This window comes from Haemorhous mexicanus, chromosome 1, assembly GCF_027477595.1.
Source record: "Haemorhous mexicanus isolate bHaeMex1 chromosome 1, bHaeMex1.pri, whole genome shotgun sequence".
Taxonomy (NCBI): domain Eukaryota; kingdom Metazoa; phylum Chordata; class Aves; order Passeriformes; family Fringillidae; genus Haemorhous; species Haemorhous mexicanus.
In genome coordinates this window covers 28,678,211-28,703,686 of record NC_082341.1, presented here as the reverse complement: position 1 = coordinate 28,703,686, position 25,476 = coordinate 28,678,211, and the positions used below count along the sequence as shown (strand labels likewise).

Sequence of the window (25,476 nt, the reverse complement as noted above, 5' to 3'; positions counted from 1 at the left end):
CACCACTTCTGACTGGATATAACTCCACTGACCTCCACTCCCTAGGCCCAGCCACCTGGCCAGTTTATTAGCCAGCAAAGGTGCACCTGTCTAAGCCATCAGCACACAGTGTCTCCAGGAGAACCCAGTGTTAAAGGATATACTAAAAACCTTAGAGGTCTTTTCCAACCTTGATGATAACAATTCTACAGAAGTCCAGGTAGACAATATCCTCATCTACTAAGCAGGTCACCTTGTCACAGAAGGGTGGCAAGGACCCAGGAGTCAAGCAGGACCTGCTATTTGAAACTCTTGCAAGCCTGGCCTGATCCCCTGGTGCTCCTGTATGTGTCATGTAGTGGCACTGAGGATCATCTCCATGATTTTTCCACTTGGATTTTAGAATATTCAGTTCTCATAACTGAATTCAGTTTCATTTACAGCTCTTCTTGTTAACAATTTTTTATGCCTTTTTTAAAGTACACGTGGAAGAAATACTAACATTATATTTATTTATCTATCATGGTTGTTTGTCATTGCATGTTTAGAAATGAATTGCTTGCACTGTCTAATAAAGACTAGAGAGCTGACTGGGAAGCATTTTCTTGACTTATGAGCTAATGCAAGAAAATGGGAAAGCCCATCTGATGTCTTAAACCTGCTCATCTAAATCACTAACCTTTCACTAAAAATATTTCTATTATAAAAACAGAGCTTGGGTGTTATGACACTGCACTAATGTATGTATGTTCTTTCTTTCCTTGCATGTGTTACAGAAACAAGATATACTTAATCAAGTAAGTAATGCTAATTTGATTTTTTTCTTTCTTTATGCATAGGTACAGAATATTTTATTTTGTAGGCTTCCATTGAGACATACTTATAACTAAATACTGCATGTGGCTATTTTTTCAGATAATAGAGTAATATTTAAATCTGAAACCAGAATGCATTCCTTTTCTGCTGGCAGAATTTTTCACTGAGTGAATTTCATTTTTGCATTCACAGTACCTAATTTTACTAACATTAATTGAGTTTAATATGAGAAATAAGTTAAGAGCAAGTAATTGACTTGTTCCATACTTGTCACGGAAATTTCTCTTTAGTGTGAAATCTCATAATGGTCTGTATTATTCTGAAATGACAAGAACACATCTCAGGAAAAATATTAAATACTGAGTTCTATAACCATATAATACCATTTATATGTAGCAGGCTTAAAATTGCAGATGTATTAATTTGAATAAGGCTTACGCTGTGCTTTGAGCAATTGTGACTTAACAGCAATTGCAAGAGAAATGGTTAAAATGCTGATCATCAACCCAAGAAGCTGGGCCTGAAAAACTTCAGTAGCCTCAAACAAGGTGTAAAGGTAGAATGGAAAAAAAAAGGAAAGGAAGAAGGACTAATCAAATGGATTATATTTTCAAGTGACCTAGTTATCCTTTCTTGGTAACACAGAGGTGTTAAAAAGCTCCAGCTCTGCTGTTCTCGGAAGAGGCAGCTAGAACATGAGAGCAATGAGAAAGTCAAGAGAGAGAAAGAGGTAGTTTTGTAGGAACACCTAACTTTCAGGGGTCAGAGGCCTGTTGAACTTTTGGAGATGTGTTAGTAATAGCAGAACTCCCCAGTGGCAACAGGGCTTTCTTCAGCTGACTGATGCTATTTCATTTTTTTTTTTAAATAAGCTAACATGGTGACTTCAGAGGGTCCTGAAAGAGAAGGTTTCAGCATTAAAGCAGTGTGTCTGTGACCATTCTTGAGCGTAATCTCATCAGTATTAAGCTAATCACTTTGTCAAATGTGTAGGTGAATAATAATAGAATCAACAAACTAAATGAAATTAGGGAATTAATATCACACTAGAAAAGCTTGATGAGGTAATGGGCTATAATAAATGAAATGAGGTGCACGTGTGCAGGGTAGAGTGTAGTGTACCCTGGTCCAGCTGGCATTGTCAGATAAATTGACCTGTATGTAGCTGATCACAAGATGAATGCAAAATATTGCGGTTTAGTCATGAAGAGGAGAAGGATGTTACTGGGATGCTGTAATAGTGTTCCTGTGGCCATGGCAGTCTGGGAAGAAGACAAAACTTGTAAAATGAGGTAGTGTCTTAGGCTCATTGACATTAGTGGAAAAGTAGTTAAAATTTCAAGCACACAGGAATATGGTTTGAAAGAATATTTTGTGTTCTTTGCTTCAGCTATGTTCTTCGATGTGACAGAAGATATTAAATTCCTGTAAAGATCTTGCCATATTATAATATATTAAGTGAAGTATTTCCACTACTAATAGGAAGATTTAATTTTCTATAAAAAAGGTACTGCAGAAGTCACATCTTTCTACTTTTGTCCAAATGATGGGATGAAGTAAACTCAAATTGGAACTAGTTTACAGAAGGTTAGTAGGATGTGCAGAATTATAGCATATATAATGTAGGAGAAGCCTGTCCCTCACATGTAAGAAGCTGAAGTTGGATCTTTCTAGCTACAGAAGAAAAGAATGTAACATCTCGTGTGTATCAGCAGCAGAAACCTCTAGGTTTCAGACACTAGGTACTCTGTTTTTCTGGCTCCATGGGCAAAATTTCTAGGGAAAGCTTTCTGGATACCTAGAGAGTTGGGAAGCCTGCCAGGCAGAGATGCTGGCAGTCTGGCTGGGAGCCTGCTTTCTGTGGAGCTTGTTGAGGGCATTGAGGTGTAAAATATTTCAGATAGTCAATTTCTGCTGCAAAACCGTTCAGTTTTGAACATTTTAAATTATCTTTACTGGTCTCTCTGTATCTCCTTTAGTCAGTCTGTGCTACCAGTGCTAATCTTCATTGGTATCCTCCTTTCCTTTTGATACACTTCTTTCCTTTAAGGACTTATTTTTATCCTTTTTTTCCTTTACATTATTGTGTTGTACAGTAGCTTTTATTTAAACTTAATGAGACTATTACCACTTTAATTTACATGTCACATGTTAAAAAAGACAAAGAGCTTTAGACAGCCTATTTAAATATGATGGGGGGTTTTATTTGTTTGTTTTCATTATGAAGAACAATATGTTATGTTTTGGGGTTTTTTTTATTGTGGTTACTTCAGCCATGCTTGATTCACCTGCATCTGGATAATGTTTATGAAACTGCATAGGAAAACAAAATATAGCAAAAATACTTTCAGTCATAATTTATTGCAGGAATTAATCAACAAATGGAAATATCTTGAAGTCTTCTTGTGCAGTAGAAATACTGATGTATGCAAATGTATACATGTATAATAGAGCAGATTTCACTCCTCATATCCTTTTAATTCTTTCTAAGCTATAGTTTTAAATACTGGTGAGGAGAAAGTCAAACTTAGGTCAATTAGAATATCTCCAGTTTTACTAAAATCTGTACATTTACTTAGTATAAAGTGTATGTAACTTGTTGACAGATGGAATGGGACGTTTTAAACCTTTTTCTGTTGGTGTATGTTATTATTCCCAGTGAAGGTTCCAGTTAGGCTCAGATTGTGTTAAATCTCAGCAAACAGGGATTTCATGTTCATTCATGAAGTGAAAGGTTATTAGTTTGTATTCTTTAAAACTTTAAAGAGGGAGAAATGAGCAATAACAGGTAACATGACATTGTCACGTATTGCTTTTCTTACTAAAAGTGTTACAGCAAGTATTTTTTAAAAATGTAGCTGAAATAACCACCACAAAAATTTGCAATGCACAGACAGGGTCATTACAGGTAAAATATGTGAGAATACCACTGCTAAAGAACATGCTTAGAAAAGTGATTTTTCTTAATTCTAAGCACATTATGAAAATACCAATTCAGACATGTTTGTTCATGAGTAGGTTTTTACACAATCTGCATATGCAGATAAGTTGTTTGTTTCAACCAGAACTTTTTGTCATAACTGAAATTTTTCAGGGATTCCTTAATTTTATTTGGCCTTTGTCTGAACTATGCTACCTACCCCATTTTTCCTGACCAATTCTTCTAGGACAGAATGCAAACTTTCTTCTTGTCACTTTGTTTGATATGTAATAATTTCAGGTAGATTTTGAATTATAATCTCCTACAAGAGCCTTCTAAAAGTATGTGATTCATCACTCTTCTTGAAAAAAAAATCCCACCTTTGTGTAGTAAATGTAGCATATTCAGTAAGAGTTAAGTATTAAATACAAGTACTTATGTATGTAAGGATACTACTTAACGATATACAAACTTATACACATAGAGAATTATGTATTAAGGAAAACCTGCTGATAAAAAAGTATTTGGGTTTTCTTTTACCGGCATGTAAGATTGAGATGAGCGTGCAGTAGCTGGTGAATGCATTTCAGACTTATTTTGGTAATTAGTATCAATTTATTAAAATAACATGAGAATGTTATGCTTAAAAATCTAATTATTGCATAAAAATGGAGTTTTCCTATTTCCATTTTAGATATTTTGTTGAGTTTACTTCTTTGAAGAGCTGGGGGAAAATTTTGGCATTAATTTATGTCTGTGTATTGGTAATATATCCAAATATTATTTGTCCATATGGAGTATTTAGTAGGAGCAGCTTGTGAGAGTGTGTGGGTTTTTAATTTTTTTTTAAACATTCATGTCAGTAGATATGAATTTTAATGCTGATATAGCTAACAAATAGTTTTATTTGGTTACCAGAATTTTCAAAATTAATTATTTAAAAACTGTATTAAATTGAATGCTTAGATCAGAAAATGATAAAGGCCTTGAATTTAAACCGAATTTTACCCTGATGCCCGAAGCTAGTCTTCATGAGAAATTGGAAAATTAATTTGAATGAACGTTTGAAATACATTTTCAACACCAAGAACTTAAGCATTCTCATGTGATTCATGGGTTTTAGCTTGTTAATCCTCTGTATATAGTCTCTACACTTTTTTTCCACATCTTTTGGCAGTGTCAGGTTTCGACATGTGATAATCAATGAATCTTCAAGACTTTGACTTTTGTGGGAATGCTTTAGCACTGGTGTTCACAGCTAATTGCATCATTGTCACTAATGCACTCACATCAGTGTTTGCCAATGTTGTCATAGCACAATGTGTGAATCAAGGCCCTGTAATAGCTCCTCTTAGTTCATTTTTCACATATTAGGTCAATATAAGTAGTTTAAAAAGAAACAATCAGTTAAAGGAACTTACCCAACCCCAGAAAATAACCCAGAGCAATTACTGTCAGTAGATGAAAGCTGATTATATTTTTGGCACCATTTGGAGATCAGACAACAGAGTTTTAAAAGTAATCAATTGAAAATTGCATTTCAACATAATTCTCTTTCCGTTATGTATGAAATGTTCTTTTTAATAAATGAAAACCATATGTCATGGAAGTCTCTTGAAATGAATGATTTCTCTTTTTTTCTTTTCTTTCTTACATTCTGTTTTTCAGGATGCTGAAAATAGTGGCTTATGCTGAAATATTTTGTACAAATCTAAAAGAAGAAAAGACCAAAAAGAATGTGGTATTTTAAAAGAATTTATGGGTGGAGATTAATTTCAAATGCTAGATCATGTCTTGTTCCCATTTATGTGGCCAGTGTGGTGGGGAGGAATAAAAGGAGTATTCTACCCCTCCCTGCCCTGCTCCAGCCACAATGGCAACTCTTTTGTCAAGAGACTATTAATTTTTTGGTGTCTTGTGAGGAGAAAGAAAGTAGAGTGATACAGCTTCTCTCCCTTTCAACATATCATCCAGAAGAACTGGTTGCTGTATTTACACTAGCTAGGAAGGTATAGAACACAGTTAGACCTCTTCTATTGCAGCTTTTAGGATAGATCTTGAGTCAAAAGTTTCCATTTTCTTAATAAATTATTGGTTCACTTCAAATGTATTAGTGTGGTAGGAGTTAAAATACTACGTAGCAAAGTTAAAAAACTTCTATATAAAAAGATGCAAAATTTTCCTTGTATGTATCCTGTTTTTCATGGAGGAACCATGCTTTCTGTATTCTCCATGTTGGGATATACTGACTTTGATGTCTATACCATGTAGAGTTCTGTGTGTTGGCACAGAACATATATATAAATGCATACATCTTCAATATAAATACTTGGATCTTTCTTGATCTTACATATCTTGTTTACTCTCAGTAAAGCAGATAAGCAAGTTACAAAATTGAGCAGCTTAACTGCTCTAGGAAAAAGGACAAAGTACAAGTACAAACAGTGTTTGTAGATGGAGTTCAGCCTCCTCCTCTCTGTTGCTCAGGGTGTTAGGAGCCATTCTGCTGCTTGGAACAGAATCAGGCATTTTAAGGCACTTCCATAGCATGTTGTAGCCATAATCAGGAGATAAAGACCTGTGGCTTTAGCTGAGTGTTGGCCTGTGTATGTGTGATACAAAGCTAGAAGAAACCTGAAATTTTCTGCTATTTTGCCAAGCAAAATCATAACTGCTACTTGGAAACAAGGCCTTCAATTCCTGTTCTTCCTGGGACTGAGACTCACCTTCTGTGAAGTAGCACTAAATTAGTGTAATGTACTTAGCAGTGAGTGCTTGAGAAGAAACAGAACTCTTATCATAGTAATTGGAGATGTTTTAAAGCATAATAAGCATAGACTCATGCACATTTGTTTTTCCTTGGAGTTCCTAATCTTCTGCTTATCTGGGATTCAAAAGAAAATGAAGTGTGGGAAGCAAGAGCTTTGCTTTATGCCATTGGTGAGGAGTAGAAAGAGAAGGAAGATACACGCATTCTTTAGTGATGTTAGTAAGGTAAAAAGCATCTTATCACATATCTATGAGATATATTGGATACATTGCAAAGAAATCCACATATGGTCATTATATTATGGAAAATAGTGGTTGCTTTAATGTCAGGTTTGTAGTATTTTGTGCAGTAATAGAAGTATAAAATTCCAGACTACTTTTTAAGCTATAAATAAAATGAGATTTTTAGTGCGCCTAAAAACCCCAAACTATTTTTAATGGTTTTGTTTCTTCATAGTTGTGAATTCTTTAGTCAAAGTAATCAGTGTCATCCTGGAAACTCTCTTGAAATATGGAGTTTATTCTGAAAACTGTATTTAATCAGTTGCCAGGTCTTTAGTTTCTTTGTGACTTTCACTTCTTTAAAATTAAGTTCTTTAGAAATCTTTTTTTTTTCTAGTTCAATTATTGCCATTTATTTATATGTGTCTTTTTATGTGTGCTTGATGTTCTTTCATGTGATTTTGTGTGGTAACTTAAAAAGGATAAATTTATGTTCAGATTTAGGGAAAAACAGTATCAGTTAATAGTTTGGGCAGGAAGATCATCTAGTTTCAAGACTCCTGCCATGGGCATGGACCACTTCCACTAGACCAGGTTGCTCAGAGCCCTTGAAAACTGCCAGGGATGGGGCAAGTTCTATGGGCAACCTGTTCCAGTTCACCATCCTCACTAGAAAGAACTTTCTAATACCTGTCCTAAACCTACCCTTGTTCAGTTTAAAGCCATGGCACCTTGTCCTTTCTCTATGTGCCCTTGTAAAAAGTCCCTCACGAGCCCCCTTTAGGGACTGAAAGGGGCTATAAGGTCTCCCCAAAGCCTTCTGTTCTCCTGAACAACCCCAACTCTCTCTGCCTGTCTTCATAGGAGAGCTTTTCTGAGAAACAGAAGGACAACAAAAGGCCGGGCAAAAGAATTTTCTGCATAATTGACCTTTTAAATGAATTTTTATAGAAAAACAGTAAATATATCAGAATGATTGGTGAGCTGTTGAATAGTCTGCTAGGAGCTTTTATCTGCTGGGGTAGAAGGAACTGTGCTGTTCTGAGGATGTACTTTTAGATCTTACCTCAGTTCTTCCACTGAGCAGATTACTCTTTATAACTCTAAAAAAACCTCCTTTGATCTGCTCCATCATCATTTTCCTTAAGAGTGTCAGGCAGCTTCTCCAAGTAGGTTGCCTGCAGATGTGGTTGAAATTTCTGGTTCCAAATCTGGGGTCTGCAGCTCAGTTCCAGCCTTTTCCCTACCTCATATACAGTTACCCAGTGATGCCTCCTTGATAGCCAAGATGCAAGGGAGATAGTTTTGTAAACAAGTTTGGGAGAAAGACTGATAACTTCCACCTCTGCTTGCTTGGCCCAGATGTCACCTCCTCACATACTCAGTCTGTACATAAATGTAATTTGTCTCTCTCTCTTTCCAGACTTCTATTTTAAGAAAAATAGTTGTTATATGGTATTACTTTTGACAGTTGCCACTTTTTATCCATATAGCTAGTGTTACTTTAATTTTATATATTCATATTTTAAAAAATGTATAAGGCATAAGAGAATCCCATGATAGACTTTCATTGTATTATATGATTCTAAGAATAGTATTATGAAGATAATTCAATAATTTCTGTTTCGTCCTGGTTCCTAAAGGGCTATTTGAATGAAGGAATTCTCTCCAAAGCATTGGGAGTTGGCAGAGCAAATCCTAATTGTTCGTAACTTCCTTCTAAAGTTAAGGATGGCATAAGCCACAATCTTCGGAAAAATTTCCACCACAACACATTGGTTGGGTATGGGTTCTTTACCAAGAAAAATTCAGTTGAAACTACAGATCTGGGCAAATCTCTCTGTATTTGCTTAGTCAGACATCATGGCAGGAATGTTCTCATAGTGTGTGGAAATAAAGACAGATTAATCTGCTTTGTTTCCCTGTAATGAAAGCTGCTTCTTCTATTTTTAATCATAAGAAAGTAACAGTGAGATTTTTGCACTGATGGAATTTTTTGTAGTTAATCTTTTTGTGGAATTTACATTAAAAACCCCACAACTGTTAGATCTTTTGGACTAATGCATACATCCAAACATTTAATTGTAAAATACATGCAGGATGTGAGATGACATGTTACAGTCCCAGAGGCACTGAGGTACCTCACTGAGCAATCTATAATTGCTGTTTGCTGCTTCATTTAGCATTAGTATATGATGGTGTGTGTGGATGAATATTTATTTATGTATATGCAGTACATATATTTGTTCAGTTTCTTCTAGCATAGGTGTAGATCTTGAATGGATTATTTCCTCTCTGAGTAAAGATAGCATCCAACTCTGGTATGGCAATTTAAAAAAGAAAAGAAATAAAATCTTGTCTCATCAATTTTCTGTAAAATTTACCTAAGCATCTTAAATTTTTCCATGTGTCCAGAAGTACTGCCTTAACAGCTGAAAACATCTCTGTGAGTACATGTTCAGATCACCTCATTCACAGGAGTTTATCAGTAATTTTTTCAGTCACATTTTTACATATAAATATTGAATAATTTTGTAGCTGTACAGAAATCTTATTTTTGCCTTCAATGTTTCTTCACCACTTTCCTGATATTTGGATGCTCTTTAGAGACACGGGTTGGAATTTCCTCAGGCGAATGGGAAATCGGCCAAGGTGATTCCCACTGGCAAGTTGTCTTTACCAGGAGAATTTTTTTTTTTCCCCAGAAGACGAAAAAATCTGTCACTTTTTTCTCTGCTTGCAGAAGGAAGTGATGGTCTCAGTTGTACTTGGTGCATAGCACATATTTTGGTTTTTTGAGGATGAATTTATTTTTCTGTGAGCATGTTTATTTTTATTTTTCTGTGAGCTTTTTTTTTTTTTTTTTTTTCCTGTGAGCATGTCTAGTGAGAACCTTCATTTCTGTGGACAGTCAGTGACTTAGATATCATTATAAACTTTGGTCTTTTTCTTCTTTATCTGTTTGGAAGGAGCTTAGAGAAAAAAAAAGGAAACCCAATACTTACAGATTGTTCGAAGTTTAGGGCTAGGATTAATTTTGAAATTTTGTGGATGGTTAATGAAATGTTATGGATTTTCCCCAGCATTTATGGTGTAGGAAAAGATGCACATTTTTAATTTCCTGATGCATTGAGTCATAGTGAGTCCAGTTCCATGTTTGCATTCAGAAAACATGAAAATTATTTAATGGTTTACACATTTTATTTGCTAAAAATAATTATTAAAGTTAAATTTATGCAGTGTTGCCCATGTCTTACATTCCTTCTCCTTTTCTTTACTCCAAGGTGAATATATAATTTTTAGAGTTTTTTTATTATATTCAGGTGTTTGGAAACATTGATAAAATCTATAAGTAGGAAATAACTACTTCTAAAAGTATAATAAAATTAATTTTATATGAATTTTATGGTTTAAGTTAGCTGAAACTGTGTGGTGGTTTTGAATGTGCACTTCTCTGGAGTTATACCAAAATTGTTCATTACCAAATGAAATTTTATTACCCAGTAATACAGAAGTCTTATTTTGTGAAGTTTCTTTTTGTAAAACATAAGGACCTCCAATAAACTTGAAGAACTGGTTTGATATATAAAAATAGAAATTCAGTTTTATATGATTAGTATTAAACCCTTTATTTTTCTGTGACCTACAGGCAAGGATTTTATTAGAGTCAAAGCTAAAACTGACCTGATTTTTTTTTTTTTTTCTTTTAGACTCCCTCAGATTTAGGCCAAATTATTTGAAAGTTCTTTCATGTTTTTTCTGATTCAACTAGGTCCTATTTTATCTCTGTTGTGTTGAAAATTTTCCTGAGATCCCTAAGTTTATGATCATAATCTCCCTATGTCCTGATAGTCTCTTGTGCAATGGAATTAATAAATAAATAAATTAATTAATGTGCCAGGCTAATTGTTGTCAGTTTGGTACATCCTCTCATGCTCTCATCCCCTCACTTTTGAAACACCATGGAAAATGCTTTCTGAAATGCTAAATCCTTCTTTCTCTGATTCATTTAAATTCAGCTGGTGCTTCTGGAATGCAAGCAACTGTTGAAAATTAAACAATTAGCCTGCATGCCTAAGAAAACCACATCCACCATTATGGTTTATATATTATTCTGATGTTATTGATCTGAACTATTTAATTAATTTTTGTGAATTCATTAGCATAAATAAATTATTTTCAAACTATACCAAAATTCTCTGAACTTTTCATCTAGGAAATTCTGATAATGACAGTGAAATTTAAAAGTAAGATTAAGCATGATACATGTTAAGGTGGAAGATTATTGTTCTCTGCTTTCTTTTTTTGTTTTGGTAAGCAAAAAGACAAAAAAAAAATGTGCAATACGTTTGAAAAGTGGCTGAGGTTGGGGGAAGATGCTGATAATTAAAGGATGGGTACTTACTTGCTGTAGCATTTCCCTGTTTCAGAAGGGCAAAGTTCCATGAGGAAAAAGAAAAATAGTCTACAATTTCAGAATAGAGAAATTACTGTGATATTATGTGTTGTTTTCTCTATTGTGAAAATAGTTTTCAATTAAGCTGAGCACAAGTTTTGCATCTTTACATGCTCTGTTCCAAATAAACCATACTCAGTACTTTAACCTCCACTTGGTGAGAATGCACTAACACCTCTGTGTCTTCCACAGTGCTGCTCTCAGGATTTCTTTTAAGAAATTCTTCCATTTTTTGGTGGTTGTGTAATAAGTTATGTGTATTACAGTGAAAGACAGATGGTTGAGGAGGCACTGAAAGCAATTTAAAAGTGAGTCTGTTTTTGGAAGATCACCCTTTTTAATTGGGAAGCTTGATGGATGATCCAAACTACTCCTAGGTCTGCTGTAGACTAGCTTAGTTCTCTTATTTACTGTATATACATTTACAAAAAGAAACATCCAGAAATTACTATACCATTTTAGAGCTCAGTTCTATTGGGATAATCTACACCAATTATGTTAGGCCTTCTAGAATGTTTTTCAGCTGTGCAATATTAGAATCGCAGATTTTGAGGTTTTAGGCAAGAACCTAATCACAGGGCCCTACACAGAGATCTCTCTTAGGCAGGATTGGTTTTATATATTCTTTACATACAGCATGTGATTTTGCACCTGCCTTTTTGGCCATTCTAAACATTTCTGATGTGTATTCAGGTAATTTGCCAGCTCATGACTAACTTCCATTATAATTTGAAAGCTTTTGGATATTCAGCATCCGAACTCTCCTTAACTCTCCTTGTATGAGTAGTGCCGCTTCCCTGGGGGAATACAGGTCACAGAGCATGTTAGAACAGAGAATAAAGCACTGTCAGCTGAAGAAACCTGGCTGTAGAACAACCTTTAGAACAACCATACTCTGTCCTTTCTCCTTTGCTGAGCCACCCTGATTGCTGGAACTCAGGATGTCAAATGTAATAAATGGACATGGTAGCCAAGTCATGTGTTACATTAGTATCTCTTGTCTTTTCTAGCAGTTTGGAACATGTGTTGGAGGATATTGGCTTAAATGATAGTCAGAGCATCTTCACAAAATACTGAAAAGTTTGAACATCTTTGAGAAAGGGTCTTCAGGAAGAAGGAAGTACATAATTTCAAACTTGCTTATTTTTTCAGTTCTCTACATAGGTATAATTCTGAACCTGTTAAGTTAAAAAAAAACAAACAAACAACATAGCGTTAGGGATTTAGTTACTGCTGGCAGCTTGGAGAACCAATGCCACTCAGGCAGCAGTTTAAAAATCGAAGGTGGCTCTAAACTCAGGGAATATTTTTTGCAATATATACATAAAATGCACAGACAAGCTAAATAAAGAAAAGATTAATGTAATGTAAAGATATTTGCATGGCCATCCATAAACTTTAATTTAAATGGGATTATAATTTTGGTTTAGTTTCCATTTTCACTTAGCTGTTTTTTTCTGTGTATATGATTCAGTGAAATAGCTAAGACATATTTCATTAATGCGCAATTTAACAAAGCAATTTCACATTGTTAAAGTCAGTTGATTTAGTGATTAATGTATTTGTTATGCTTGCAGATAAAAATACATTCATGTAGTGTATATTAATGTAACTAATTACTGATTTACTTGGATGCTGATACAAATCCTTTTGTTATTGTAATTCATAGTTTATAAACAGTAAATTAAATGTCAGTGGCTTTATTAGACAGAAAAAATGTGAAGTTTGTAGCATGAAGACAACAGTGTATGATTTGCCAAGGTAAAAGTGTGTGGCTGAAACTGTCTAATGAGATAAAGATAGTGAGTCCATGTCCAAGGTGATTATTTCCATTTTACACCCATCTTGAGCATCGTGAACAAATTTTTTCAGTCTCTGCTATTTTTGTCTTCAAAAGGTGAGAATTTTTTTGGTTCCACTGCACTCCTTTCTCAAATGAGGTGTTCTGTATTAGAAGCTCTGCAGAGATACCCTCTCACCAATCTTGCATTCCTAATAATTATGACTTGCACAAGGGGAGTCAGATTTTGCAATTTATGTTGTTGGTCCCTCATAAAAATGATGATACACATTTAAAACATTATCCTTCGGTAGTTAGGTCTTGATCTTAATGGGAAACACCTTGTTTAGTGTACACATAAAATTTCAATATCTCATAAATACATTAAAAAAGTAAAAGTCGAAGAAATCAGGGGAAGAGAAGTTTCTGCTCCTAAGTCTTAAAATTATATTAAAATAATAGCAAAAATTATTTATACTGTGACTCAGATTCCAAGTTCAGGGAGTTCTTTGAAAGATCAATTTCTATTTTCTTTTTTCCGGTGTGGTTTCAAGCTGATTCTTGGTAGTCTTTTCCCTCCTTCCACATTCACTGTTATGAACTAAAGGAGTTGCACTAGACTTTTCTATGGAGAAATGGAGTATTCCTGAAGAATAGGGAAATTTCTCAAAGTCAGTTTTGTGGTATCATATGGATTTATCCCTTAATTATTTAACAATTAAAAGTTGCTGTTCTGTTTGATCTATAAAGTAATACTATGTTTTATCAAATTAACAATTGATAAGCTGTTTTACAATCACAAAGGTAATGCTAAATATGCAGTTGTGTCAGTATGTTTCAGGATACCTTTATCTTCATTCTCTATTAGCAGGATAAAATGGGATCATAATGCTTTGCATTGCTGTGATCCCATTGCAGCCTACACCTTCCTTGAGGGGGAGGTGCTGATATCTCCCTGGTGACCAGCAACAGGACATGAAGAAATAGAAGGAAGTTGGATCAGGGGAAGTTCAGATCAGGCATCAGGAAAAGGCTCTTCATTGGGAGGCTAGTTGGTCAGTGGAAGAGGCTTTCCAGAGCATGTTTTGGTCATGGCACCAAGCACATCTGGATGATGCTCTTAGTCATATGGTTTAGTTACAGGTAGTCCTGTGAGGAGCAGGGAACTCAATGCTCCTTATGTATTCCTTCCAACTTGAGAAAATCTGTTACTCATTTTATTATTTAAAAAAGACAATGCTGTTTTAATAGAAAAAAATCATCATACGTGTTTTATTAATTAGCTCTTACCTTGCTGGCAAAAGCAAAACAAAATTAAGCTAAATGATAAATGTTTTGGATTAACAACTTATTTTTTTTTCCCCTCTAAGTAATCCTGCATGTCTGAGCGCTCTCATTTGAACCTATTAGAGACAGGGTGATTTGTATCTCTTTGACAAACACCAGCCAAGCATGTTGCCACATAGGAAAAGACAGGAGGCCTTCAATTCCCTGAATTAGGCATCCACAAATCCCCTGCTTTTTGTCTTTGTAATTTTAGGAAAAGCTTAAGACGTGCTAAGTACATCCCTAGGAGCTCTGTAGGCGCCTTTGGATGCTAATCAAGAAATTTGAGAGCATGGAACTTGATTTCAGGGTCCCAATATAAGTGCTCTGAATTTACTCTGGGCTGTTTTGTAGAGTGCTCTGAGGTATTATAGCAACACTGTGACTTTTCAAAGTAATACTTAATTCAATAATCACTTTCAAGAATAGGTTTACCAGTCTGTATCTTCAGAAATCAGTACATACAAATACAGTCCAAAGCTTTTGTCAGCAGAATATTATTTGATGGATTAGTGTGATTTGGTTTTTTTACAAAACATTAATTTTTTTCTTCCTCTTCACTGCAGACAATTGATTTAGAGGGGTTCAAGCTGTTCATGAAGACTTTTCTGGAGGCAGAGTTACCTGATGATTTCATTGAACACCTTTTTACGTCATTTAGGAACAAAATCTCTCACTGCAGCCCATTAATTAAAAACAAACCACAGCACCTTTCTGGAGGTAAGTAATAAAATCAGTACATAAAGAGCTAAAGGTTCTCTCACCCTGCTGTTTTACTTCTAATAATAATACTTCTAGCTGTAAATATATGGAATTCTTAACTACATGTTGAGGGAATTTTGTTCTGGTATTTGTGAAATTAGAGAAACTACCTCAACCATAATAGGAAATACTGTGAAAAGGAATGGAAATTAAATGGTTTCGCCTTCTTAACTCACAATAATGATGCAGCTGAGACACCAAGTGGACATTCTTTGTCATGTTAATGCTAATCAGATTGCTATGGTTACATGTTCTTGTTGCCTTCTCTCCTGTACAAACACTTAAAAATCTTCAAACACTTAAAAAGCTTCCTGCAGGAGGCTCCTGCTGGTGCTCAGCCATTTCTTTGCCAGTTGCTGCTGTTATTCTTAACTGTCTAAGTGTGATTCTGTTGTTATTAATCCTACATATTTAGCAGCTACCAATATTTTAAATGTTGGGTAAATGTTAGTATATCACTAAAAGTCGTTTTGATTTAAGGACACAGCTAAATTCTGCCCAGTATAGGCTGTACTCAGCTTTCTTCACTTTCACTATAGTTCTCTTTGACATATTTTATTCCTATGTGTGGTAAAATTATCATTAATAATCATTATTATAACATCATAATTAAGGATTATGCTGTTATTACTGTTGTTGTTTCATCTGTATGTCAAGTTTCTTACTTTGATGTTGCCTCCTAAAATATTTTTCTCCTACACTAGCTTTTCTAGGTTTGTCAAGAGTTTTTTATTTTTTTCTGTTACTAAGTACTTTAGAAATTACCAGTTTAGGATGCTTCCATGTTTTTAGCATAATGCCAGAATGACTGTTTGATAAATTGTTACATCCAAAACTTTTTCAGAGAGGCAGTCCAGTTCACCTTGTGCAAAAATTGTTTGGGCTTGAAAATATACTGAGTTTATGTTGTAATTCAATTTCATGGTTTAAATTAAATGTTACATCCTGATAATTCGTAACTTTTAAGGGGGAAAAACTGTGCATTGGTACATTTTGATGTGCAAATGAAAACTATTGAAAACATTTGGTTTTGGGTATTTGTTAATTTTTAAATGCTACCAATAGTGAAAAAAACAGACTGTACTGGAAAATAAATTTGTCAGAAATATTAGACTTTCTTCTGGAAAATGGAGAGTGAGAGCTAGGGAAATGACAAGGAGAGTAGCAGGGTTCATCCGTCTGTCAGGTTTGTGCTTGTTTTACACTTAGTCTTTTTTGGTCCGCTCATGTCTGTTTATAAACTGTCTTTTCAGTTAAGGTGTCTGAGGAGAGATGGAAACAGATGCCAGGTAAGCAGCAGGACTGGAAGTCATCTGTAAGTCAGTACATTGCAGCCAACCCTTCCCACCTCTAATTAAGAAGTAATAATTTAACCTGTATCTTGAAGCTGATAGGTTAAAAGGTAACTTAAAGTTTGTATTTATTTTCATTTGGATTTCAGCACTATTTATTTTTGAGAAGAGTTATCCCAGGTTTTATAATCCTTTTTATTTTGTGAATATGATTTTCATAAGACTGGAATATGAACTATTTGTGGAAGTTCTGTGATTAAAGCCAGCATTTAACTGAATAAAATATTGCAATGTCTTAATTTTAATGACATTTAACTGACATGAAAGCTCATTAAATAAATCATTGACTTATTAAATATTTTTGTTCCTTTAGTATTTACTTTTAGTGTTTATTATTTGCTGAAACCATGAAAATGAAATTAATTCCAAAATACATTGTTGCACACCAATTTGCTCTTTTTTACCTTATTTTATTGTTTTAACACGTGTATCTCATAACATGTAGGCATATCTTTTAAAATGTAGCCTTTGGAAGATGTATCTGGATTGCAATGAAGTTTTTCAAGCTAAATTTAGGAAACGAGGGGACAGCTCTCAGTCAGTGAGAAATGTAACAAACTTGTAAAAAAAATTTTCTTACTCCTTTCTCTGTGTTCTGCTGTTTTTCTGGTTTTTGCCCATTTTGGTCCTGCAGATTCCAGCAGTATCATCAGGACTGGTCATACTAATGTTGTACTGAAACAAAAAGTTTGGCAATTTTGAAACTTTAATTCCAAGTGGTACACTGGAACTGCTATTAATCACAATGTCTGAGCATATATTATGAGTATTATTTAAATTTTAAATTTATTTTCTCAGTAGTCTGTCACTGAGACTTCTCTGTTTTATATATGTGCTGCACTGACACACATCTGGCTGTTGGGATAACAGTACACTTGGGTATTAGTAGAGTTTTCATTGACACTAAAACATCTTCAATTATTGTAGTTGTTGTCAATCTAAATTAGATGAAGCTTTTACAAGCACAAGAAAGTGGATGCAGACTTGGGCAGGGATTGTTTTTAATACTTAGCATGTAGTATGGTATAAGAAAAATATTCACCAAATTGTTTTGTAGTCAAATAAAATCAGAACAGCACAAATTAAAAAAAAAGTGTGTGCCATTCCCCTAATTGGGTGGGGGGAGTTTTTGCTTAGTTTATTTTAATTCTACCTTTGCTGGATAAACTATGAACGTGAATTGTTTAAAGTTTATATTTAAATTAAGAAGTAATCTGAGATTCAGATATAACAAAGATGAATGCATGCAAAAGTTACATTTTCATTTTCTGCTTATATCGTATGTTCAGACTAACAAAGGCTATGGGTTGTTTCCAGGTCTAAGACTTAACAAGGGTACCTCTACATCCAGACCTCCTACTCCTGCCAACTCACATTTACCAGACATGATCCAGCTGAAAGATATTGTTTGCTATTTGTCACTGCTAGAAAGAGGAAGGCCTGAAGACAAGCTAGAATGTATGTTCTTTTCTAATTTTAAATATTTATTTCTGTAAGTCATCAGAGATTTTGTTTCTGAATTTAAGAACCAGTTTTGAGTGTATGGATTATAAAAATATGGTTCTAGGTGACTCTTATTGCAGAAATTATTTTTTATTCTTGCTAATGGTGAGATTTTAAATTAAATTTGTTCTATCTAACATTTGCTAAAATGAGGAGTAAGGATTGTGCATTCTGCAGTTACAGTAATGCTCTCTATACTGTCATGTCTTGTTAGCATCAGATCTGAGAAAAACAGACAAACTGTATGTTTACTTAGAGATCTATAGGTGGGGTGAATAACCTGTACTAAACATCCTAATTCAAATAAAGAATAGTTGCTAATACAGGCTGTGGGCTCTGTAATATTACTGAATCCTGAAAAGCCAAGAATGATCCAACTCTGCATCACTATTGGGAAAGAGTGTTTGACACAGGAAGTTAGAAATTCTTGTTTGGTTGTTTTGTCTGTTTTTTATTTTTTAATTAGGGGTCTGTGTCATTAAAATGCAACACCATTACCTGTTTAAAAAATCAAAAGGACAACCATGTGAGTTTGATCTATAAATTGGAGGAAAAAAGCAGAAAACTTGTTTCCTTATTGTGGAATTTTAGAAGTCAGTTTATCATGTGGCTAAACAGTCAAACCAATCATATAGTCCTTATTGAGGAGAAATATACTTCAATATACATAACTGGTCTGTTTATAAAAGATCTGTAGAATCAGGCTCTCATATGCAAAGGTGTTCAGTATATTAGGATGTGGAAACAGTAGGCTGCTTCTGCCAAAATAAGAAATTCTTTACAAGGTTACATGTTGCTGTAGTATCTTGATGTTTTGTTAACCTGTAGCTAGCTTACAGTGGCAACTTTGTACTGCAAGGTCACAGCGAATCCCCCAAATTCCCCAAATTTGGTAATATTGTTTTGGGATCATATGAGTAAAATATGATCATGCAAGTGTGAATGCGCATTCAGAACACAGTCACAGAAAAACTGAGATTCAAGGACTGAATTTAACTTACAGTAAATGGTAGCAAGTTATGCAAACCGTACCAGAGCTCTGAGGAGCTCGATGCACAAACTATGGCATGAAGCAGAAATCACTTGCCTCCCCTGGTGTCAGGATCTGGTACAATGCAAAGGAGGAGAGACAGAGGAGCAGATGATAATTACAGTATGGGGCTTTTCCATGAACTTCCTGCAATAGGAGCTGCATGGGCAAAAGACTGCTATATGTGATTTAAGAGCGAAGGAGCATGACTTAATATGTGTATGGTATTTAAATATTTTGTGTATTCAAGATCAGTTGTATTTGCTACATATAATTCTGGCCATGGTTGTTTAATGAGTTTATTTTCCTCTTTGTCCTACAGAGTTGAAATATACCACGTATTTTTGCTTTTTAGTATCTAAATTTCAGGTGATACTGCACTATTTTATGCAGACTTTTCTGTTGATTTCAGTTGAATTCTCATTTTAAATTAATAGTATAATTTAACTCTTTCTCCAGATATGAAAGCAGTAGGTCCGATGGCTGTAATGTAAATTATAAGTTTGTAGAAATGAAGGGAAAAAAGAAGCTTGCTTTTTTTTTTTTCCCCCAGATAACAATTTGGAAAAAATGAGTCATAGCTGAGTGTTTGGAAATTTAATTCAGGACATGCAGAACATGAAAGTGGTGCTTTTAATTAAAATTTGATGTAGGCTGGAGGCTAAACTACACTAAGAGTTTAATCTTTGGATCTATATGATCTTCAGATTTTCAGAGATTTATAAATATTGCAGAAGATAATGGATTTTCTAACCTATTAAGAGTGTAGAGAGAGCTTGCATACTGTGAACCTCACCTGTTTTCCATGCTCAGCGTATCTATTATTCAAAATCTATGTATGACCATTCCTCACAGAGATACATTGAGAGAACATATCTTGTGTTTTAAGGTTAAATTGCCATCTAGAAATAGAAATTGAGAGCACAGTCAGTCTAATCAAATAAGGGGATGGGAAAATAAATAGAAAAAATTGACTTGGGCTCTGTAGTTTGCATCAGAACTTCTGTTTGGTTGTTTTTATTGTTTTGTTGTTGGCTTGGTTTTGTTTTTTTTTCTCCTTGAGTGTGTAAATCAAGAGCATGAATATTTAGCAGTGTATTAATAGAGAAGAGATTGCATGCCACAGTGGTAGCATAGTTTTCAGAATTTAGTGAGCCTTTTTGCTACCCTATACCTATTTAATTGGAAAGACTTTGTTTCTACAAAGGTGAAGCAGTTATAATTACACTAATGTCTGGTTTTAAATGATTGATTAGAACTACTGATTCATGTTAAAGGAAAAAAAAAGTTGGAAGCAGTACTGCTCTGCAGTGGGTAGAGGTCATGGAGATGCTAAAACTTGCTGTAAAACATTCTCTCAACTACTATATAAGAATCACAGAGGAGGAGGAAGGAGAGCCAAATGATTTAATCTTTATTGTTGAGAGATTCAGTGATTCATCCCTGTGGAAACTGAACACCTAATGATACCTTTGCCAGACAATATTAGCTGTCAAGCTCTGAAAAGCTTTGGTGGAAGGTGTACTGCCAGGGGCAGTACCAATCTCTGGTGGTTTTTGGCATTAAATTGTTTTATGCTGAAACAATTTTGCTGTGGTAACTCTAGGGAAAGAAGGATATTTTTATAGGTTTTCCTAACCTGTAACTAATGAATCGTGGGCCTTTGTGGAGTGAAATGGTGTACTGCTGTAAATATCATCAATCTTGTATTACAGCTCTGAAGAGCAGTGCAAGGTTGTGGCAAAAATTGCTGAAGTGGTAGAGAGGTATAGAGCTTACCTTTTTTCCACACAGTTAGATGACCAACTCATTCCCAAGATGGAGGGTATAAGTGAAATAAACCAATACATATAATAGTTAATACATTTTGCTGTAAGTCCATAAATGATCAAATTCTTTCTGAACCTTACTCTCTAATTACTAATACTTTCTTCTCACTTCTCATTATATTGTTTTCTCAAAATTATGGTAAGCTTTGTTTGTGAAATTTTTTGGACTGTAGCAGCATCTGCTGTGGATCCAGTGTGGTAGGATTCCTCAGTGTTAAATACGTCATAGGTTACGTTTCCAGACACATCTGATTAGACAACAGATTACTTGTGTTTTTCTGCTGATAAAAGCATTACATTGTCCTGGAACCACCACTACATGGGCTGACTTCATCCCTAAAAAATAGGTGTAGGGGTAAAAAAAATAGTGCTTTTGAAGAGCATGGTGGGTATTTGGATTTCAGAGCTCTGACAGACTGTCTCTGAAAGTAGGGACAAAGAGTGGGGTATTTGTAGGCTTCTAGATTTCCTTTTTAGTCTTCTAACAGTATTCCTATGAAAACTTTATGCTTTGCTGGCTCCAAATATCTTGGTAATGGTGCTTGTACCCCTTCTTTTGGCTGGGATCAAGTCATGATACAATCTTGAAAGCGTATATTTTTCGGGGTATTGTCAAAATATACCTTTTTTTCTGTGCGGTTCCCCAGAATGTTTAGAGTACATTTTGAAATCAATGAAGCAAGTGTGGGAGATGGAAAAAGATGAAGCAAGTGTGGTCCTGGAAGAAGTTATGATGGCAATTTGTGATTAATGTGTATTGTTGGATTTGGGTGATTAGATATTTAAAATATTAATCCTGTGTTTAATTTAGTTAGAAAATTTCTAAAGAAGTATCACTGTTGAATAGCGATAGCTGCAGCCAAGAGAGAGTAGCATTGTACCTTAGGCAGGCTTATCAGCGTTTGTGACCAATTGTGTGTTACATTCTGTTTGGTGAGATCACAGAGAAGGGCCTTTTGGTAGTTCTCATGAAGACAGTTCCTCTCTAGAGGGAAGCAAAATCAAATTCACACACCAAATTAGCTGTTAGGGTGTGGAAAAGGTGCAGTTGTACTCTCTGGCTAATATGTCTTGTTGGTGGCACTGTGGCAGGGTAGTTTCTGAGTGAACCTTTCACGTAATGCAGCTTGTTTGGAGGGTATACAGCTAGTCTGGTCATTAAAGAAAAATGTTAACATTTGTCCTTTCTTTGAAACTCAGGCTTAAATGATTTTGTGTTTTGGTTTGTTTTTGGTTTTTTTATGGAAAAGAGATGTATTTGTTGTGTTTTCTAACTGTGTTTCCTTCTCTCTTTGTTTTCTTTTCAGTTATGTTTCGCTTGTATGATACAGATGGGAATGGATACCTGGATAGTTCGGTAATGATTTTTATGTATTACATTGTAAGAGTATGTCAACATGCCAAAACTCTACAAAACTCCATTAATTCCAATCAAGTTTATATTTATCCTGAATTATTTCAAGCAGTATAAAATATAGTCAATAAAAATTCATTTGAAAATGAATGCTTGAGTTTTCTTTTCCAATGAGAAAATGTTGCTTCTACAACTGTAAACATTTTCACTTGCTGACACTGCTGTCATGGAGTTCTGTTCTATAGTCTTCTGATTTTTAATGATATTACTGTAGGGGACATATTAATATGATTCCAGTAATTCTGGTGTGCTGCTGGGAGATGTGTATGAAAGCACCATTTTTAAAGACTTCATTAAAAGGTTAAGTGTGAGAGTCACACAGTGGATTTATGTGGAGAGGTATCACAACTTCCATGTTATTATTAAGAATGGAGGAACAATATTAGGGGCAAAGTTTTGAGGAGTAGGCCAAGCAAATGTCTGAAGAGAAGTCAGAGATATGGAAATAATTTTAAAAGATGTACCTATTTTTTTCTGGTAGCTAATAGAAACAAGTGTTTTATTAGCAGTGTTGTTTTTTTTTTTTTCTTTGGGTTTTTTTTTCCATCATCTTTTATATCGACTGGAAGGAAGACAGCATAGAATGGATTGATAATTCCCATAAGTTGCAGAGAACTAGGGAAGCAAAATTATATAGGGGTGTAAAGTAAATACAGCACCATAATTTTAGGCAATACCAAGTTGAGTTAGATACCTGGATACAAATGAGAATTTAGAATGGTCCTAGATAAGCATTTGAGCATGTTTACAAAGCAAAAGTGTATATATAAGTATAGAAGAACCCTAGTGATACATGATGAAAGGAAATTGCAATACTATACGGGTAAGAAAATCTCTTGTAGTTTACAGAATCCACTTTATGCCTTATTTCTATTAGGAATTTGTGATTTATACAATTACTGTAAAAAATAATTTTAATAATTTTAATTGTTTTTTGAGTGATTTTTTCCGTCACTCAGATTAGAGTGATGGAATTTAAATATCATTACATGGTCTTATCACAGGGTGGAAATTAGATCATGAAAACATGGATGCTTGAAAGATAACCAGGAAGCAAGGAAGAAGCTCTGACTACTTTCAATTACTTTGATTGTGGGGCTGTATTTCACCTCCCTGAATGCTTTGTAGTCCATGCAGAATGTTTTGCTAGTAAGGAAATTCACTTAAAAATACAGATTCCAGTGAAAAGAACATTTCATCAGGGATCTTGATGAAATAGTGTCACTGAATGCAATATGGTTGACTTATTAGTTTCTTGCAGTAGAATTTTTCTTTTAAACTTGCATTAAATATCATGCTTTTTCATTCATCTCTAGGAGCTGGAAAATATCATTGCTCAAATGATGCATGTTGCAGAATACCTTGAATGGGATATTACTGAATTAAGCCCGGTAGGTATCCAGTTATCACAATTTTTTAACGTAGCTAGAAATAGCTATCATAGTTTTGTGATAGTTCATATCCACGTGGCATTCCATGGGTGAGTATGGTAGAAATAAGAAAAGCCTGTGTTCCATTATAAATTAGCATTGTGAATTAGCACTTTTAGCGGTATTTTGCTGTTTAAATCTGATCTATGAAATGTTCATTAAATGTAATAATTAACTTCTATGGCATAACAGGTTTGTCTCAGAAAATTTCTCAAGAGTGAGTGCACAGAGGACACAAGTTGGTTTGGGACATTTAGGTGTTAATAAAATGTAAATACTAGTATGACACTTTATTTTCTGAACTGTCCATACTCATCTGACTACAGCTACCATGCAAGTAATATTTTTCTTTTTTTTTTTTTGTATGAGAGAATTTGAGATCTGCACATGTCCTAACAAGTTACTGTATTAGAATATAGCAGTAATAAATTGGAACTTATTCGATTTTCCATTAAATTGTAGATTCTTCATGAAATGATGGAAGAAATTGACTATGATCATGATGGCACTGTTTCCCTAGAAGAGTGGATCCAAGGAGGAATGACAACAATCCCACTCTTGGTCCTTCTTGGGTTAGAAAATGTAGGTATTAAATGGTAGCATCAAGTTTCTGCTTGCGTATTGACTGTGGCCTTCAGGTTAGTTTCTCTGTGGCCTATAAAAAGAATGACTTTGCTTTACTCCTCTTTACTATGGCTGAATGATGTGCAAAGAACGAAGTGTCTTCAACTCCACAGAATCACTGGCAAGTTTAAAGCTCCACCTAATAAGCTGGCTCTGGAGCTGGATAAAGCTCCACCTAATAAGCTGGCTCTGGAGCTGGAAGTTGTAAAAAGCTGAATAATTTTTCCTGCTAACAACATGTTAATTCCAAACTGCAGCATTATCTGTTAAGTGTGTCTTGCTGCCCATGTGTATGTTACAGCAGGCTTGGATTAGTGTTTAAGCTTCTCGGCATGGTACTGGGTTGTGTGGCCCAACTGTACTGAGTCACAGCACAATCCAGGTTGGAAAGAACTTCTGGGGATCTTCTGTTCCACTCCCTAATTAAAGGCAGCACCACAGACTGAGTTATCTCAATCAGAGCCCTGTCAAGCCTGGATAGTTCGAGTGAGGTGGATTCTACCAGTATGGAGGGCAAACTTTCCCTTTGTAATTGTTCCCAAGGGAAAGAATTTTTGTTCATGTGTGCAGATGGAATTTATTCTGCAGCAATTATTGCTGGCCCTAGTCCTGTTATGTTACATCCCTGTGAAGATCTTCTGTAACTACATTAGTAAAGTATAGTAAGAAGCAATATCAAGGGGGGGCACTTAGACCAACGGATAGAGTATTGTGAAAGATGAGCTTGTGTTGTCTACATTTACAACCTCACATTAAAAGTAATACAGATGTCATATGATCAATTTTCTACCAGTTCAATGCAGCTGTTTTAAGGTTGGCATGTTGTCAGTGCCACCTGCTGTCCTACACTTGAGCTAATTTTGAACTCATCTATTGAAGCATGGGTTTCAAATGCATTTCTGCTGTTCGAAAGAAAGCCTTTTAATCTCTCTTTAATATTTTTCTTAAGTAATTTTCACATATTGAAAATAATAAATAATATTAATTTTCCCCATTTAGTGCAATCTAGACTGCTCTAGTTGCTCTATGCTATTTTATTTGCATGAAGAATGCTCAGATTGGTACTTTGTGTAGGGGAATATGTAACAAATGAGTTTATTGAATGAAAGATATGTCTTGAAAAATCGAATTAATTAAATTGGAAGTAAAATATCTGAATTGAAGACAACTTTCAATGTGTCTGGATCACTGTAGTACTAATTCCTTAATTCCATATGTGAGACGGAGTAAGAAAAATGTTTAATTATTGTTATGAAACAACAGA

General features: G+C 34.7%; 1 protein-coding gene across 3 annotated transcripts in view; it reads left to right on the top strand.

Annotated features, from left to right (window-relative positions):
* DGKB (diacylglycerol kinase beta) overlaps window positions 1–25,476 on the top strand; it is a 330,173-nt gene that overhangs the window by 63,677 nt on the left and 241,020 nt on the right. For 2 of the 3 annotated variants that reach the window (XM_059844057.1, XM_059844048.1), the window contains exons 4-10: window positions 756–776; window positions 14,835–14,988; window positions 16,284–16,319; window positions 17,700–17,840; window positions 22,052–22,101; window positions 23,475–23,549; window positions 24,051–24,170. In XM_059844057.1, coding sequence (XP_059700040.1) covers window positions 756–776; window positions 14,835–14,988; window positions 16,284–16,319; window positions 17,700–17,840; window positions 22,052–22,101; window positions 23,475–23,549; window positions 24,051–24,170 — 597 coding nt within the window. The remainder of the gene's footprint in view (window positions 1–755; window positions 777–14,834; window positions 14,989–16,283; window positions 16,320–17,699; window positions 17,841–22,051; window positions 22,102–23,474; window positions 23,550–24,050; window positions 24,171–25,476) is intronic. The other variant, XM_059844065.1, reaches the window with a different exon arrangement.